General features: G+C 35.3%; 1 protein-coding gene across 1 annotated transcript in view; it reads left to right on the top strand.

Moving 5' to 3' along the window:
- LOC119539371 (cytochrome b5 reductase 4) overlaps positions 1-19,860 on the top strand; it is a 96,617-nt gene that overhangs the window by 44,337 nt on the left and 32,420 nt on the right. Inside the window, exons 5-8 of the mRNA XM_037842887.1 lie at positions 11,061-11,090; positions 14,426-14,486; positions 15,800-15,857; positions 17,309-17,402. Of these exons, the coding sequence (XP_037698815.1) occupies positions 11,061-11,090; positions 14,426-14,486; positions 15,800-15,857; positions 17,309-17,402 (243 nt within the window). The remainder of the gene's footprint in view (positions 1-11,060; positions 11,091-14,425; positions 14,487-15,799; positions 15,858-17,308; positions 17,403-19,860) is intronic.

The raw sequence follows: 19,860 nt of genomic DNA, 5'->3' as shown, positions 1-19,860 counted from the left end.
GTGTCTGGTCTCAGTCTATCTATGGTTGGAGTTTGGATCAGTAGAATGAGTTTCCGATAAGAGCTGCCACTGCAGTTCTCCCTTCCCCTTCCCAGAGCTGACAGCCCCTTCTCCCACGGGACTGAGCCTGGCAGGGAGGGGTGCGGTTCCCCTGGCCACAAAAACTTACAGATTTCGCTGATATCAGCAGTTCCACATTTTCATAAGTGTTGTATGAAGTATGCCCAAAGTCAGATTGCTCTGTGGTGTCCAGTCCACGCAGTTCCTGGCTTTCTACCTACTTTCCTGGAGGAGTAACTAAAACATACAGCTCACCAGTCCGCCATCTTGCCCCGCCTCCCCTGATTTTTGATAAGGCTCCCAAGTCCACTCAACTGGGACAGAACAGTCTCTTCAATAAATGGTGTTGGGAGAATTGGATATCCATAATGAAAAAAATGATACAGGACCCCTATCTCATACCCTATTCAAAAACTAATTCAAAATGGATCAAAGACCTAAATATAAGAACCAGTACCATAAAACTCCTATAAGAAACTATAGGGAGACATCTTCAAGATCTAGTGATAGGTGATAGTTTCTTAGACTTTACACCCAAAGCACAAGCAATGAAAAAAAAAAAAGATAAATGGGAACTCCTCAAAATCAAATACTTCAGTGCTTCAAAGGACTTATCAAAAGGGTGAAAAGGCAACCAACTCAATGAGAGAAAGTATTTGGAAACCATATGTCCTGGTTTGCTAAAGCTGCTATTATGCAAAATACCAGAAATGGATTGGCTTTTCTAAAGGGGATTTATTACATTATAAATTTACAGTTCTAAGGCCATAAAAGTGTCCAAACTAAGGCATCAACAAGAGGGATGCCTTCACTGAAGAAAGGCTGATGGTGTCCAGAACACCTCTGTTAGCTGGGAAGGCATGTAGCTGGAGTCTGCTGGTCTGTTGCTCCCAGGTTCTGGTTTCAAAATGACTTTCTTCAAAATGTCTCTGGGTTTCTGTCTCTCTTAGCTTCTCTCTTTCAGCTCTGTGCATCTTTGATTGTTCTCCCAGGGCATTTCTCTCTAAGCATCTGGGAATCCTCTGTTAGCTTCTCCAGGGCAAACTCTGGGCTAGTATCTCCAAATGTCTTTCTGTCTGCATCTGCAAGCATCTCCAAGAATCACTGTCTGTGTCAGCTCTTGAGCACTCTTAAGAGCTCCTGTGAACTAATCAAGGCCCACCCTGAATGGCGGGGTTCACACTTACATGGAAATAATTTAATCAGAGATCTCACACACAGTTGGGTGAGTCATATCTCCATGGAAACACTCAATCAAAAGGTTCCACCCAATAAGATTGGATTAAAAGATCATGGCTCTTCTGGGGTCTATAACAGTTTCAAACTGGCACACCATATATCTGATAAGGGTTTGATATCCAGTATATATAAAGAAATCCTACAGTGCAACAATAAAAAGACAAACAACCCAATTTAAAAATGGGCAAAAGACATGAATAGATATTTTTCCAAAGAAGAAATACAAATGGCTAAAATGCACGTGAAAAGATGCTCAGCTTCACCAGCTATTAGGGAAATGCAAATCAAAACCACAATGAGATATCATCTCACACCTACTAGAATGGCCACTATTAAACAAACAGGAAACTACAAGTGTTGGAGAGGATGTGGAGAAATTGGAAAACTTATGTGGAGAAATTGGAAAAATAAGAATGAATGTAAAATGGTACAGCTACTGTGGAGGATGGTTTGGCGGTTCCTCAGGAAGCTAAGTTTAGAGTTGCCTTAGGCCCGGGCAGTCCTGCTACTTGGGATATACCCAGGAGATCTGAAAGCAGAGATGTGAACAGACATTTGTACACCGATGTTCATAGCAGCATTATTCACAGTTGCCAAAAGATGAAACAACCGGCGAATGGATAAATAAAATGTGGTAATTACATATGATGGAATATTATTCAGCAGTAAGAGGGAATAATCCTGAAGCACGCGACAGCATGAATGAACCTTGAGGACATTATGTTAAGTGAAATACATCAGACCCAAAAGGACAAATATTATATGATCTCACTGATATGAACTAATTAAAATATGTAAACTGATATACACAAAATATAGAACACAGGTTGCCAGGACATAGAATGATGCTAAAGAATGTGGAGTGGTTGTTTAATATGTGCAGAATGTTTAACTAGTTTTAACTTAAATGTTTGGCAATGGACAGGGGTGATGGTGGCAAGTTTTTGTGAGAATTAACAGTGCCGAATAGTATGTGAATGTGGTGGAAAGGGGAAGTTTAGAATCATGTATGTCACTGGAAGGAAAGTTGGAGTTAAAACATGGGAATGTATAACACAGTGAATCTTGTGGTCGGAAATGGCTGTGATTAACTTTACAGATATAAAAAAGTTCTTTCATGAACTAGAGCAAATGTACAAAACTATTGCAAACTGTGGACTATAGTTGCCAGTAATATTTTAATACTCTTTTCATCAACAGTAACAAATGTACCACGCTAATACTATGGGTCAGTAATGGGGTGGGGTGGGGCGGCAGACGGGGAATGGGAGGATCTGGGTTTTCTTTTTTATTTATTTCTTTTCTGGAGTAATGAAAATGTTTTAAATTTGATCATGGGGATTTATACACAAATATTTGATGACAGTGTGAGCCACTGAACAGATACTTAGGATGGTGTGTAAATATATCTCAATAAAATTGTATTAAAAATAATTATGATTGAAATGTTTAGGAAGATAAGAATGAACTGATAACATAAGTTTAAAATAAGAGACTATTAAATGTAACGCAGAATTGAAAAAGAACAAAATAGAGCTAGAAATGAAAAATAGAGTTGATGAATAAGAAATGCATAGCATGAAGAGTCAAATAGATTAGAAACAATAGCAGAGTTTAGTAAACTGAAACATTGAAAAGCAGAATTTACATGGAATGTGGCACAGACAAAAAGATGGAAAAATCTGCAAAAGACATGGAAGATAAAATAATAAGATCTTGATTTGTAATCAGATTTCCAAAACTAGATGGTTGTGAAAATAGGGAACAGGGAATATCTCAAAGAGATAATAGCTGAGAATTTTCCAGAACTGAAAAAAGTCACAAATCCTCAAGTTCAGCAAGTTCAACAAATCCCAAACAAAACAAATAAGTAAAAAGAAATCTGCACATGGATTCTTGGTAGTGAAGCTGCAGAGTGAAAATGAGAAGATACAACTAACAGCCAAAGAGAAAGAGACAGATTTCTTCATAAAGCAGTGATTGGTAAATGAGCAGCTAATTTACTGTCAGCTAATTTAACTTACTAGTTTAATTTATTAGCCATTACAGCTATTTTCCTAGAACAAAAATAGAATCCAGAAAAGAGTAGAATAGTATTATGAAGACTGACAAGCATTGAAATCACTCAACAACAAGGAAGAAATAAAGGTACTTTAGACTACAAGAAAACCCATGGGACCAAAATCAGAAGGGTTATGGAAAGTGAGGATTCCAGACTGGACCCTAATCATAAAGAATTAAACTGTACCCTACACATTCTCCCCCTTCTTACCAACTGGTTCAGGGGACTGCAATCACATTTCTTATTCATAATGAGGTTTGGACTCTGAGATACTATTTCCTTTTTAACACTATCTCTAGTTGTGATATCATTGATTACTGAGGCAGCATAACTTGTAGAAAGAGCAAAAGTTTCTTAGACAGACCTGGTTTCAATTCTCATCTCTGCCACTCATAAGCTGTTGTGTTCTTAGATAGCAGATAACAGATGAATGTTTTTTTCATCTGCAAAATGGGGTTTAATAAGAAACATCCTAATGTTGTTGAGGATTAAATAAAATGATGTTTGCTAACCACCTAGTACATATGAAGCAACAGATGGTAGAAGTAGTAGAAGTGGTTGTTGCTGTTGTGGCTGTCTTCACCCCTCCACACCTGAAATACTGAGGCTGATTTTAGCTTATAGCTATTGAGTATAAAGCAGCATGTACTGTTGCGTTTTTACCAAGAAGAATGGTTCTGTTTCTGTGAAAAATAAAGTATTGTTTATTTTTTGGTAGAGTATATAAGTTGTGAATCCATCTGTATTTTACTATAAAATCTTTCTGGATCTGAGTGTTTTTCTAGAGTAAGGCAAGCAACAGAATGATATAACACAATTTGCAAGACATTAGGTAGCAAAGACAAGAAATTTGCAAATCAGAAGAGCTTTGGTTGTGAGTAAATGAATCCTTTTAACAGTAGAGACTTGAGATTCATACACCGATTGAATATCAGACAGAACAAGCAGTGGATTGGGGTGAAGTATAAGGTAAAGTCTGAAATCAAGACTAACGAGAACCAGATGATCATGTAAAGGGACAAAGCAACTAAGGAAAAAGATAAGGAATGATCTTGATAATTAAAGCGAAGTAGTTGTTTTAACAGTACCTCTTATGCTTTTCATCTGTAGGCAGGGATTGATCATCAAATTCTACTGGCCTGAGAATTATTGATAGATCCCACTAATGGGGTTTCACCACTGAGAGTAATTATGCTGGAACAACAGGGAGAGAACTGCAACTCTCCCTGGCAAACCAGAGCATGTGTTGACCCTACAATTAGAACTTCTAGATGAAGTGGGAACAGAGAATGAAAAGAGAGTATTCCTGTCATTATGGATGGGGGGCAGGTGGGAGTGAGAGTAGATACACTGAAGAAGAATTTTACACATGGACTTCTTTCAGAACAAAAGCACTGAAACTGTTTTAGTTGGGGTGACCTGTCTTAACTCAATGCAAAGCATCCAGAATTGACATTTTGAGGGTATCCCCATAGTTGGGCCGTTCTTGGAGGTTAGTTTTCAATATTTGGTGTATTCTAGTCTGGGGGTGGTGAAATACCTGGATATCTAGGAAAAAAAAGGAAAAGCTAACAGATTCAGCATATAATACAAAAATACTAATGGATTATTATCAAGCAAATAATCAGTTGTGTTTAATTTAATCCTTTGTTTAAAAAGTGTATATTTCCAGGGGATGGGATGGTGATAGGGAAGGGGAAGTTAAGGCTTAAAATATACAGGGTTCCTTTTGGGAATGGTGGAAATGTTTTGGTAATGGATGGTGGCATGGTAGCCCAACGTTGTGAACATAATTAACAGCACTGAAATATATATCTGAATGTGGTTAAAAGGGGAAATGTTAGATTGTATAAATGGTAACAGAATAAATTTTTTTTTTAAATCCATGAAAATACACTACCCAAACAGTTAATTTAGGGACTAAATTAAACCATGGACTGTAGCTAATAGTACAGTTACAAAAATGTGCTTGCATCAGTTGAAACAAATGTTCCACATGAATGCAAGATGTTAGTAATAGGATGGTATATGGGAATCCTGTATTTTATGCATGATTGTCCACAACTTCTCTAATAAAAAAAAAAAAAAGTATTGTGATTTGTTTGTGCTTTAGAAAGACTTATATGAAATAAAAGGAGAATCTTTGCTTGAAAAGGTAAGCTTCAGCTGCTAATAATTTGTTTATGTGGAACACTTCATTCTTTGGCAAAGATGAAAAATTAGTTCTTGCTCTTTGCTCTTATTCTAGTCTTTATTGTTTATTCGATGTAGCCACTAACCTCATGTGGCTATTGAGCACTAGAAATGTGCCTAGTCCAAATTGAGATGTGCTGTAAGTGTAAAATATATATTGGATTTCAAGACTTAGTATGAAAAAAGAATGTAAAATATCTCATAATTTTTACATTGGTAATTTTTTAAAATAACCATATTTTCCAATATGCAGTTTCAGGGAAGTTTCTTCTTAATTTGTCATTGCTTTATCATGGTTTCTAATATTTTTGTTTTTAGTTTTCATGCCTACTCTAACAAACAGGTAATGATCTGTAAAGCACCTAGAACCATAGACTAATAGAATATTTAGAGGTCAAAGAGAGCTGTTCTAACCCCACTCATTTTAAAAGTGAAGATACTGAGGTTTGAAGGTGTTTGTACCTTACTAAAGGCTTCACAGTTATTTAATTGGAGAAGCTTGCTCTTTAAAGAAAACATAGGTGCCTCCTTTTGTAAGGCAAGAGTTAAAGTTATCCTCTTCTGCATAATTTATTTCCCTTTGGTACATGCCTGTGTGTCTTAACTGGGGGTGACTTTGCATCCCAGCAGCCTTTGGCAATGTTGGAGACATTTTTGGTCGACAAAACTAAGATGCTACTGGCTTCTACTGGGGAGAGGTCAGGGATGCTGCTGAATACCCTGGAATGCTCAGGATAGACTCCAACAATAAAAAATTATCCAACCCAAATATGTTAATAGTACTGAAGATGAGAAACCCTGGTATATACTTGCTTGTTTGCTTTATTTGTTTTATTCTTAAAGATGATGTTATTAGTGGCATTAGTATATGTTAAGCTAGTATGTAGACAATGGGCAGCTCTCTGGGATGTCCCAGGCTAGGGTAGCATCTGTAGAACTAGGGATGGCAGATTGATACCGGGACCCATGTAGCACTGTGGCATTAATTCCAGAGTGTCTGTTATTATGGCACCCATGAGCAAGGATAAAACATGCCTTGGATAGGTTGATAGCTGGCAGTTAAACTTCTGCAGAATCAAATTTCTCTCTTTTAGGAGGCACAGTTTCCTCATTAGTTAAAAGGGACAATTCAGGGCTCCAAGTTGGTGAGCAAAACAAACTCAGTGGCTAACTAGTAGAAGAGAAGCAAAACTTAGTTATTAGTGGAAAGAGGTAGGGGGTCATGGTGAAGTGAACTTCACTGGATGAGTAAATCTGCTATCTCAGCTGTGGCTGCCTTAATTTGCCCTTGCTGCTATAGGGATCATTGTCTGGATGATTCCTAACAGGAAGATTTAAGAGAAAGGTAATTAAAAATGGAGTGTGAGCCATCCCTGGTCAGGGGGCAGATGCCAGACTTAAATAGGAAGTGTGTCTTGCTGTATAGGTATGACTGACTAATGTTTTGTTTAGGTATTTATTTTATTTTCAGAGAAAGATGGTTTTTGAACATGCATATAATTGTGTGTAGGTGAATCCAAATAGGGAAGGAGTAGTTAGTCCTTAGGAAGATAGGACAAGAATGGAAAATAGCTGATGAAGTGGAGAATTGAATAAAAAATGACAAATATAGCAGACTTAGGGAAGAGAATATAAATTTCTAAAAATGGAGTATACATTGTAATTAGCTAAATGAATAATGGAAAAAAAAAACTGACCAAGAGTAAGTAAGCCCTCTGGTATTTTGAAAGCATTTTAATCCTGGGATTTTTCAGACTATGTATTTCAACGATTATATGCTCATGTTAATTCTGCTAGTATACTGATAATGAGTAATTCTAATCCTTGATGTTTAAGAGCTCTATAAAATTTAAAGATGTTTCAGAAGATTTTCACAAAAATGAATAGAAGAATATAAATGGTAAGGATAGCTAAAATACCTAGAAATTATTAAATTTTATAAGATTTGAGAAATGACTTGAATGTATAGCTTATGAAAAAAACACAATAATTAAGTCTAAGTGTACTGTGAGGAATTTTGTTTAGAGGTAAGGAAGAATTTCTAGGAAAAATGATTATTAAACACATTGTAGGGAGCCAGGGAGTCTTCTGGCAAAACTAATTCAATCAAGGGAATATAGAATGGTAAATACTGAACTTTGTGAGTAAGATCGCTGGTGACAAGACTGAGCTCATTTCTGAAATAAATGAGAAAGAAGATGAGCTACAAGATAAATATAAAATATTCAAATATAAATGCTCAGCATTTTTCTTTCTTAAATACTTTTCTTCAGAGCCTCCTCACAAATGCTGTACATTTTTAAAACTTAGCTAAAATATTACTTCCTCAGTGGTCATTTCAAATTCCCTCCAAGAAGAGATGCCTCCTCTCTGTGCTTCCATAACAACTTATCTATATCTCTTTTACAGCATTTATTAAATGGTATTAAAAATAATATATTGACAATTTATTATTAATTCTGTTTATTTGATTTTTTGAGTAAGTAATGTATCATGATTCAAGAATGAGAAGTCCCTTTGTCACAACTCTCACATTTATGCTTTTTCCCTTCCCATGCACACATGAAAATAATCACATCCTTAATTTTATTGTGAATCCTTCCAAATTATCTTTATGCATGTATAAGGAACTGAATATATATTCATATTTCCTAACTTTTAATTCATATGGTATCATCTTATATCAGTGTCCCTATTAAGATGTTGATTAACAGGTATTTATTGAAAGAATGCACATGATAAACAGGATTTTTCTTACTTTCTTTATCTCAGGGAATCCTCCGGTGGTTCCACTCAGTAGAGGTAAATTAGATTGGGGTCACAATTAAAAATTCTCACTCAGCCCTCTTACTAAGGCCGAGTAGAGCAATTTCCCTGCTAGATCATTGCTCTAGCCTTCTAAATGACTCTATGACCGCTCCAGAAAGCAAAGTTCTTATCAGAGTAATGCAGTTTAACCAACATTATGAGGAGGTTCAAATTCTGTTTCCAGTGAACCAACAAAATAATGGAATTAGTTATCAAGACAGAATATCGGATTTCCTTCCTGGGAGGAGGTCATCTCCTGTAACTAAAATGATTCAGATGTTAAAACACTTAACACAATGAAATAATCCCTTCTTCCTTTCCACTTCCATGACTCAGTGTTTGAAAAGACTTGTAAAGGTAGACTACTAGAGTTTTTTAAAAGTAGTTTAAGTCATTTAAGTGGAAATTCTCTTCCTACTGGTGTTTCTTGTATTAAAAAATGACTCAGAAAGAAAACATACTAATTTAGCTGAATCCAGAAAGTTCTGATGGATTCAAATCAGTTTACACCAGACAGGAAGTAATCATATGAGATAGTTTTTTTCTCCCCTAGAAATGAATTGCCTGGGACAAGTTTTCAAAATCTGTGAGCCTCTTAGATTAAAAACAAATTGTTTTGCATGATAAATGAAGTTTATCAAACTGCCAGCTATACAGTATACTGAACCAGATTTAATTCACTTATGTTACTGTAAATTTGCTGTTTGTTCTAAAATAAAACAAATAATCACAACTGCAATAGCAAAGACAGATGGAATCAGCTGGATGAAAGTAAGTGACCAAGCAGGGATATCACTGATCCTTTGCAAACTGTCATGACTAGATTTTTATCTGGGAGTTGATAAACAAAGCTCATTTTGAGGTATAATTTAAATGGTTTTTAGGTCTTTTCAGGAAGTATTAACTGTAGTAATGACATATTAAGAAAAATGGGGCTCAGTTTCAGGGGAGACAAAGTCTAAACTTGGCTTTGCTGCAGAAGGGCTTTGAATTTCATTCAAGTCCTTGACCTCTTGATTTTCAGTCTTCAAATTGGGGAGTCAGATAATAATTTGCTGCACGTTGTTAAGATGCCTTTCAGCTATGAATCATTTCATTAAAATGGCAAAAATAATATAAAGGGTGGTCATCTGGCCTCCTTAATAGTGACTATTTTGTAATGGGTGAGTGTGATGGGAGGTGATTATGGGATCTCGTTGATTAAAAATCAGAACATAAAAATTTGAAAAGCATTGATTTGAATATATTAGTTTCTTTTTCTATAAAAAAAGGTGATGTCAGCTTAACAACTGATGTCTTTCAGTTTGACTGGGATATTTTGTGCTAACCTATCATTCTGTGTTTTGTTGTAAACTTTGATAACTTGCTGAAGGGTTTTATTTTGACCATAATAGTATACCGCTTGTGGGTATCAAGATATAAAGTAGATATCACTGCCCTCCCCCCTACGTGGGATCAGACACCCAGGGGAGTGAATCTCCCTGGCAACGTGGAATATGACTCCCGGGGAGGAATGTAGACCCGGCATCGTGGGACGGAGAACATCTTCTTGACCAAAAGGGGGATGTGAAAGGAAATGAAATAAGCTTCAGTGGCAGAGAGATTCCAAAAGGAGCCGAGAGGTCACTCTGGTGGGCACTCTTACGCACACTTTAGACAACCCTTTTTAGGTTCTAAAGAATTGGGGTAGCTGGTGGTGGATACCTGAAACTATCAAACTACAACCCAGAACCCATGAATCTCGAAGACAGTTGTATAAAAATGTAGCTTATGAGGGGTGACAATGGGATTGGGAAAGCCATAAGGACCACACTCCACTTTGTCTAGTTTATGGATGGATGAGTAGAAAAATAGGGGAAGGAAACAAACAGACAAAGGTACCCAGTGTTCTTTTTTACTTCAATTGCTCTTTTTCACTCTAATTATTATTCTTGTTATTTTTGTGTGTGTGCTAATGAAGGTGTCAGGGATTGATTTGGGTGATGAATGTACCACTATGTAATGGTACTGTAAACAATCGAAAGTACGATTTGTTTTGTATGACTGCGTGGTATGTGAATATATCTCAATAAAATGAAGATTAAAAAAAAATAAAAAAATAAAAATAAATAAATAAATAAATAGCAAAAAAAAAAAAAAAAAGTATATTTGTGAATCAGCTGCCATCCTGAAAGAAGATGACTGTTAATTTCTTTCTGGGTTGTAACACTAATAATTGCATTGAGTATACGTGTGAAAGCCCTAACATATTTTCAGTGTTTTGAGCTACTTAAACTTGGAGTAGCAATAATCATTTTAAATACTGACCTCAATAAAAGAGAAAGATAGTAAGACATAAAGTATAATCTAAGAAATTATGGTTAATTTAGACTAACTTACAATTTGATAACCTGTACAAAACTTGTTTTTTTATGTGCTCATCAAGGAAATTAACCAAGAAATTAGTGAGAAAAAATGACCAAAGAAGTAGAAAAAATCCCAGTGAAATGAGAGACAACATCTGGAGAAATGGCCTGGCAATCTTCAGAGATGAAAATTACCTCTGAAAAAAAGATCAACTATTTATTAGTCTTATTTCCCTTTTCAGACTTTAGAAGAAAGCCTGTGAATAAAGAAGTATTATTATCTTTAAATAAGTAATGTTCACTGATATACTAATGACATTCTTATCTGACTTTTTTCCCAAATCACTGCATAGACTATCGTGAGGAAAAGAAAGTCTTAAATGGTAAGTCACAGAAATTTAAAGTCAAATGTAAATTATACTCACATGGTTATGATGAGTTGCTTCACAGAACAGTCTGGGATATATAGATATTTTTTATACTAAAGATGTATTTACTTGCCCAAACTTAGAGAATTTGACAGAACTTTATAGGTTCCTTACTCTTAACTATTACTCGTGGTATTTCCTTCTGTGACATCCCTAAGTCAACTTGAAAACTTGAAGTGACTTAGAAGTTCTCTCTCTGAAACAGTACAATGCTGAACAAGACTCCCTCAGGCCTGAAACTAGAGAAAACAGTCTGTATTGTAGACTAATTTATGCAATATGTGATATGATAGCTGAAGCTGTTTGGTAACACTGCATTAAACGAGCCTGATCTCAGGTTTCATCTGACAATTGACTCTTCTGTGGTCTACACAAACAGTCTTAGCTTACTGTCTTAGTTTGCTAATGCTGCAGAATGCAAAACACCAGAGATGGATAGGCTTTTATAAAATGGGGGTTTATTTCACTACACAATTAACAGTCTTAAGGCCACAAAGCGTCCAAGGTAACACATCAGCAATCGGGTACCCTCACCGGAGGATGGCCAATGGCCTCCGGAAAACCTCTGTTAGCTAGGAAGGCAGCTGGCATCTGCTCCAAAGCTCCGGCCTCAAAACGGCTTTCTCCCAGGACGTTCCTCTCTAGCAAGCTTGCTCCTCTTCTAAACATCACTCCCAGCTGCACTCTCTTTCCTCCCCCCCCCGAGTTAGCTCATTTATATAGCTCCACCGATAAAGGCCCACCCCGAATAGGTGGGGCCAAGCCTCCATGGGAACATCTCATCAAAATTATCACCGACAGCTGGGTGGGGCACACTCCAAGCAAATCCAACCAGCACCAAAAACGTCTGCCCCACACAAGACCACAAAGATAATGGCATTTGGGGGACACAATACATTCAAACTGGCACACTTACAGACTAGTTACTGATTCCCACCCCATATGGCTTCCAGAACCTTTATTTTCCTGTTGCCACTTTTGGATACACTGCATTTGACTAATATCAGTTAAAGGTAACCTTGATAATTGAAGATAGCACTCTACAAGTGTCTAGCTAGCATAGTTACCTCTTGTGACCTGGATCCTATATCCACACACTCATGCACACATGCGTACACACACCTGTATATGTATATATACACACATAAAAATATATTTGTTTATATATTTATTAACTGCCTCTCAATTTGGCACATTTAAACTTGTGGTAATTCTACATTTGCAAATATGAGCTGCCTACCTTCTATGTCATTATTCAAACAGTTAATTAAAATATAGAATGAGATAGACTACTTTAGTATTCCACTAAGGGCATATCCCATTCAAATTGAATTAATCCATCAGTCAGCACATTTGGGAGGGAAAATGTTCAGTCATTCCACCTTCATTTACTTAATTATTTTACTTCATCCCACATTCACCCCAGATTTCTTCAACTAATCCAGGAAGATATTGTGTAAGACTTTTTTTTTGGCAAAAGTTAAATCAAAACACATTCCACTTGCTTATGACATTACTGTGTTGTAATAGGAATTGTATTTGTATGGTATTGTATACTTTTTCACAGTGTTTAGAAACTGTCTTATTTGATTTTATGAGATTGGCAGCAGTTTTTATTTGAATTTGAAGAAGATGAAACAATACTTTGCAAAACTGATAACTGAGATAAAATCCAGATTTTCTTGTCCTAATAAACTAATACAAGTTCAAAATTGACTAATGATTTATGAATTCTCTTGACAGTTTTTTCTCATAGAATGTCTTCGATTGTGATGCTTTTGATTATTTTTTATTAATATTATCTAAGAGTCCTCCAAAGGAGATGACATGAATTTATTCATGAAATATCTTTCGGTGCTTCTCAAATAATTTAATAAGAATCATCTTTTTTTTTTTTTTTTAGTCCTGTCATTTTGTTATAGCTTTAGTTTTGTGGCAGAGCATTCTTCCTTAGGGTCTGCTGCTAATTGGTTCACGACCTTGGCCTGTTATGTCACGTCTCTGGAGCTCCCTTTGTTAATCTGAAAATTGTGTTCTGCAGAGTTGCAGGGAAAGGAAATGGAAATTGAGCAAGTAAGACATGGACTCATGGCTCCACTTCAACAAGACAATTATGCCTGTTTTACATCCTGTGTTTCCATTTAAACTTGAATATAAACAGATGGTTCTGTGTTTAAAAAGAATCTTGAAAACCTATAAGTTTTCAAATGTCTCAAAGATGCCTCCCACTCTAACTTTATATAATTACTGTGATTTCTAATCTTAGAACTCACCAAACACTAAACATTTACATTTTTTTCCCACATAATTGGGGAAGTATTAAAATAATTGATGCAGTGATTTTTGAGAGTCTTTTAGTAGCTGTACTCTTTTTTCCCCAAACTAAACCTTGCAGATACAAACAGTGCACTCAATGTTTGCAGAATCTCCGGAGTTCTCCCATGTTTCAGAGTTTCCCAGAACAATTTTAAAATCACAACCTTAGTGAACTTTATAAATGCTATGTTGATGCATGCCCACAAGCATGACTACAAAGAAAAAAGACATAATACCCTGTGTTGATGACATTGTAGAGCAACTGGAACTCTCATATGCTACTGATAAAAAGTCTAAATTGGTAAACCACTTTGGAAAACTGTTTACTAAACCTAAATATATACATACCCTAAAAACCCACCAGAAGTATGGGTATATGTTCTTCAAGAATGTACACATACATGTGTGTGTACAAAGATATTTATAATAGCATTATGCATAAGAGCCTAAAACTGGAAACTGGGGTGTATTCATACAGTGGAAAACTACTCAGTAATTAAAAGGAACAAACTACTGATGAACTTAACAGCATGGTTAAGATCTTAGCTCCAGGTTTGATTTATTGCTTACTAATAATCATGCTTATTTGACATAAGAATTGCAATGTCTATAATGTTGGACAAAAAAATGCCGGACCAAAAAAGATAATATATTTTATGATTCCATTTATGTAAAGGTACAAATAGACAAAAACTAATCAGGATAGTAGTTACTGTTGGGAGAGGGGTAATGATTGGAAGAGGGAATGAGGAAAGTGCTATCTACATGGGTGTGTTTCACAATGAAAATTCATTTTACCTTTATGGTTTATATAATTTTATGTATATATGTAATATTTCAATAAGAAGTTTACTGAAAAGATCAAAACAACCAAAAGCCAAAGAAACAAAAACAAGCAACAAACAAACAAAAAACCCCCTGATAAATGCTATGTTGATAAACTATAGCTATTTTGTTTGTTTTTCTTGGTGAAGGCCTGCTTCCCCAAAGCCAAGTGACAGAGACACCTGCCAGAGAAAGTCCTAGTTCTCCAAGGTATGCATTCTTGTTTTATTTTTTAAAGCTAAATCAATTTTACACCAAAATACACATTTAAAAAAAAAATAGCTCTAGATTTGATTTATTGCTTACTATTAGTCATGTTTTTTGACACAAGAACCAAAGGGCCTCTTTTATCAGGTCTTGTTGGAAAATGTGCTTCTCCATAAATGTGATTCTTTTTAATACAGTGGAAGTTTGATCCTTTTTAAACACCGAAACTTTTAAAAATTATTAAAAAAAATTTTTTTCTGATTATAAATTGTACATTCATGGTAGAAAATGGAAAATACATAAAGGTACAAAGGAAAGTAGTAAAATCAGTTGTAATCCCATCACCTTAGATAGGCTTAACATTTTTATTCCTTCCAGTTTGATTCATATAATGCCTATTTTATTTTATTCTATTTTTATAATATTGGTATCACAATATATTCTGTGAGCAATTTCCTGTCATCAGATATTCTGCTAAAGCATTTTTTGTTGTCTGTATTCCATCATATGGCTGTACCATAATTTAATTATTATATATTTTGTATACCTAGTTTGTTTTGTCTCTTTCTAATGGAAATCTTTTTAAGTGTATTGTACACTAATCCTCTTAGTTAAAAGTAATTAAGTAATACATGTATTTTTTTGTTAATGGCATTTCAAATGCCCTCATAGTTACATCTGTTCTAAGTATGTTCTCTTACCTCCCTCTCTCCCTACTGCCAGTATATATAATTCTAACAACTGCAGTGACATCCTGCTGTGCTTGTTAAATCTGTTAAATGATATTACATGAAATTTTAAGTTAAGTGCCTGAGGATGCCTCCTATAGGATTTGCCTATGGGTGCCTATATATAGGTATTAAGTGCAAATCCAGTATCAATTTGGTCAGTAGCTGTAGCAAAACAGAAGACTTCGTTTTACCTTAAGTTTTACTATTGACCCATTAAACAACCTTGGTAAGTTAATTTCGTTAGTGGTAGTATACTAGTGACAGAGAAGAGTGAAGATAATAAGCATGTAGATTTCTTAATGCTTCTTTAAAAAAGCATGTTGTGTTCTATTATTGCCCTGATAAAAGATTTTAGTAAGGAGATGTATAAGCTTTATAAAAGTATCTTGTTTTGCTTTTACTCAAGTTGGAATAAATGGGAGTATAAAGTACTTCAAATTTAGAAATAAGTTGGTGATATAATGCAGAGCTGGACACATAGTAAAACCATTGTTTTTTTTTTTAATGTAACCTAGAGATGATTTAATAATTGTAATGCACATAATTTTCAATATAATTATTCATTCTTTTCCTAATATTTTACAGCTATGACTGGTTCCAAACAGACTCTTCTGTCACCATTGTCATATATACTAAACAGAAGGTAAATACCTCTTTAAAATCAGAAAAAAAAAAAAAAAAACTCAGTAAATGTTAGCTGTGTGCCAGATAATTTTCTAAGCATTTTTCTTGTATTACCTATTTAGTCCTATCAACAACTCTATCAGTTAGATACTATTTTTACCCCATTTTACAGATGAGGAAACAGAGAAAGATTAAGTATTTTACCTGTAGTCACACAGTAAGGGACAAATCCAGAATTTGAACCCAGGCTGTCTGGCTCTGAGTATATGCCCCTGACAACCATGCTATCTAGCTTCTTAAAAAGATCTACAAATTGTATTAGAAAATATTTTACGTGCTTTTCTGTGGTTTATTTTTTTAAAGCATAGAGTACAAAAGTGAGGACACCAGTTAACTTCACCACAAGAACAAGTTTCCTGAATATAAATTGGGATTAGAGAGACAAAAGAGAGTATACTGCTGTGGCTTAATATGCTTATACAACCCATGGGGTTCAGATGTCCTCTTGAAACTAAAATTGTAGAGATAATTTCAGTTACATTTATTGAACATCCACTTCATTTGAGGCACTGTCTTAGCTGTCAAGGATCTAAAGATGGGCCCGTTACAAAGACTTCCACGGGGCTTACAGCACAGCCGGGAAATCAAATAAATAAGCAGACAGCTTACATCTCCAAACATATTCTCCAGCAACTGGCAAGGTTCCTACGCTTTGAGTTGCTGTACGGATTTAAAGACATTCTGGCAGCTGGGGAATTTTGAGAATTCATGCTACCTTTTTAGCCGCAGAACCACATCTCAGTTGGTGGTCCCTCGGACTCTTGCAGCATGATTCTGTCTGATACAGCCAAGGGGACCAGAAGCACTGCTAGTCCCATGTCCCACTCCCGTTCACAGGTGCAAGGTTTCTATGTGAAATAATGTGTTCAGTGTATGATATGATAGGTACCAAAATACCTTGCACCAAGTCTATGTAAAAATTAGAGACATCTAAAAATTTGTTATTGAATTGATTTTTTTTTTAAATAAATTGAGGTTGTATAATTTTCCCAGAATCACAAAATAGTAGACAAGTTAAAATGAACACAAATATCTTAGTTTTTAGGCCTACTCCAATCTTGCTGTCTGGTCTGATTCCAAATTTTTTTGCTGCATTATTTAACAAATTTTATTGAGCAGCTGTTTGGTTCCAAGCAATGTTCTAAAGATAGTCTCTTCTGCTTAGAGTTTAGACACCAGTGGGTAAGGCAGATACTAAACAGAGACAAATATATAATTAAAATCATGAAATGTGCTTTGAAGGAGAACTGGGTTGTATGAGAGAGAAGAAAACAGGAGTAACCTTTCTTTAGCTTGAGAGTTCTATAAAGAAGTGATACATGAACTTCCACTGATTATCTTAAAAGGATAATTGTAGAAGGTCAGAAAAAATTTGCTCCTTAATCTTTCTCTTTTTGCTTTCTGTTTAAGGATATTAATTTAGACTCAGTAATAATTGATCATCAGGATGATTCCTTTAGAGCAGAAATAATTATCAAAGATTATTCATATCTCATACATATTGGTGAGTACCTGATTTTTGTGACTCAAAACAACTGCAGTTTCCTTTAAGTACGGCAATAACTTGGTCTACAGCCTAGGTAAGTATAATATTTTATCTGTTACTGTCATTTTAGTTTGTAATTTTTGATAAGTTTCTTTTTCTGTTATTTCGTCATCTACACTGAAGAAACTGCCAACAAAGTTTTATGTTTAAGTAATTGGATGCAATCAAAATCAATAAAATATAAAATATGTATTGGCCCAATTTTGCCAAGTTTCTTGTACTTGACACCTACAAACACCTCTCCTGAGGACTGTCTGTCACCTGTTCCTACCATTCCATTGGCCTTGTCCTTTCCAGCTCTGTCATGGGAAATTGGTGACAGACCAGTGCAGCCTGGACTGTCATGTTGCTGTTGTATCCCTCAGCTGCGTGTCCTTTTATGGCCAAAGACCAACCATATAGTTCACTTCCATCTGTTCTGAGAGACTATGAATCTATCAGAAAAAGGAGTCAGTACTCAAAAGGCTGTGGCCAAAGATTCTTACTCCATTTCTCACCCACACTGAACTTCTGCCTCTATGATTTCACCCTTTCTTCCGTGTAAAATGAATTGTATTCTTTAATGAAGGTGATGTTTTTCTTGATAGAAAGTAGAAATGAAACAAGAAACAAACGAAAAGAAAACGATCAAAAAGAAAATAATACTGGTGTTTTAAATATGTGTTCTTACTTAAAGAACATTTCATTTACTTTTGTAAAACACAGGCTGACATTCTCCAGATCTCAGCCAATTTGGTATTCTGCTCATTGCTTTGCTATATTGATGAAGTACCTTAGTCCTATATTTGGTCAGAGTTGATAGATGTCCGCCCCCCCCCCCCGCTTTGTTAGATTAATCAAACTCAAACCTTAAAACTTTCCTCTAGAAATATATCCAACCCTATTAAATGTTTTATTATTTTCATTTTTCATTAGTATAAGATCTAATGGGTGTTGTCTCACACGGGAGTTTTTTTTTTTTATTAGAAAAGTTTGTGGGTTTACAGAAAGATCATGCCTAAAATACAGGATACCCATATAACACCCTATTATTAACACTTTGCATTGGTGTGGAACATTTGTTACAATTGATGAAAGCACATTTTTATAACTGTACTATTAACTATATAGTACACGGTTTAACTTAGGGTTCACTATTTGTGTAGTGAATTTCCATGGATTTTTTATTTTATTTTGTTACTATATATACAACCTAAGTTTTCCCCCTTTAACCACATTCAGGTATATATTTTGTGCTGTTTATTATGTTCACAATTTTGTGCCACCATCACCACCATCCATTACCAAAATGTTCCCATCATTCCAAATAAGAACATTTGAACCTTAACTTCCCATTCCCTATCCCCACCCTATCCCCTGGTAACCTATATTCTAGATTCTAACTTCATGAGTTTGCTTATTTCTCCTTAATTCAAATCAGTGAGATCATACAATATTTGTCCTTTTGTGTCTGGCTTATTTCACTCAACGTGATGTCTTCAAGGTTCATCCGTGTTGTCACAAGCATCAGGACTTTTTTTTATTCCTTTCTACAGCTGAGTCATATTCTATTGTATGTATATACCAACATTTTATTTATCCATTCTTCAGTTGATGGACACTTGGGTTGCTTCCATCTTTTGGCAGTTGTGAATAAAGCTGTATGAAGAACAGTGTGCAAATAACTGTTCGAGTCCCTGCTTTCAGTTCTTTTTGGTATGTACCCAGCAGTGAGATTGCTAGGTCATTTCGTGATTCTATCCTTAACTTTCTGAGGAACCGTCAGACTGTTTTCCACAGCAACTGCAGCATTCTGCCGTGCCACCAGCAATTAAATGAGTGTTCCTATTTCTCCGCATCCTCTCCAACACTTGTAATTTGCCATTTTTTAATAGTAGCCATTCTAATGGGTGTGAAATGGTATCTTATTGTGGCTTGAATTTGTATTTCCCTGATGGTTAATGATGTTGAACATCTTTTCATGTGCTTTTTGGCCATTTGTCTATCTTCTTCCTTGAAGAGATGCCTATTCAACTCTTTTGCCCATATTTTAATTGGTTTGTCTTTTTTGCTGTTGAGTTGAAGGATTTCTTTATGTATTCTAAGTATTAAACCTTTATCGGATATGTGGTTTCCAAATATTTTCTCCCATTATGTAGGTTGTCATTTTACTTTCATGATAAAGTCTTTGAGGCACAAGAGTTTTTAATTTTGATGAAGTCCCATTTATCTATTTTTTTCTTTTTTGCTTGTAAAGTCTAAGAAACCATTGCCTACCACAAGGTCCCGAAGGTGCTTCCTTATGTTTTCTTCCAGGAGTTTTATAGGTTTGACCCTTATGTTGAGATCTTTGATCCATTTTGAGTTGATTTTTCTATAATGTGTGAGGTAGAAGTCCTCTTCCTCTTTTTTGTTTTTTAGCAAATGGAGATCCAGT

The sequence above is a fragment of the Choloepus didactylus genome, chromosome 7 (assembly GCF_015220235.1).
Source record: "Choloepus didactylus isolate mChoDid1 chromosome 7, mChoDid1.pri, whole genome shotgun sequence".
Classification (NCBI taxonomy): Eukaryota; Metazoa; Chordata; class Mammalia; order Pilosa; family Megalonychidae; genus Choloepus; species Choloepus didactylus.
Note: the sequence above shows the minus strand (reverse complement) of the source record. Positions and strands in the feature narration are given on the sequence as shown.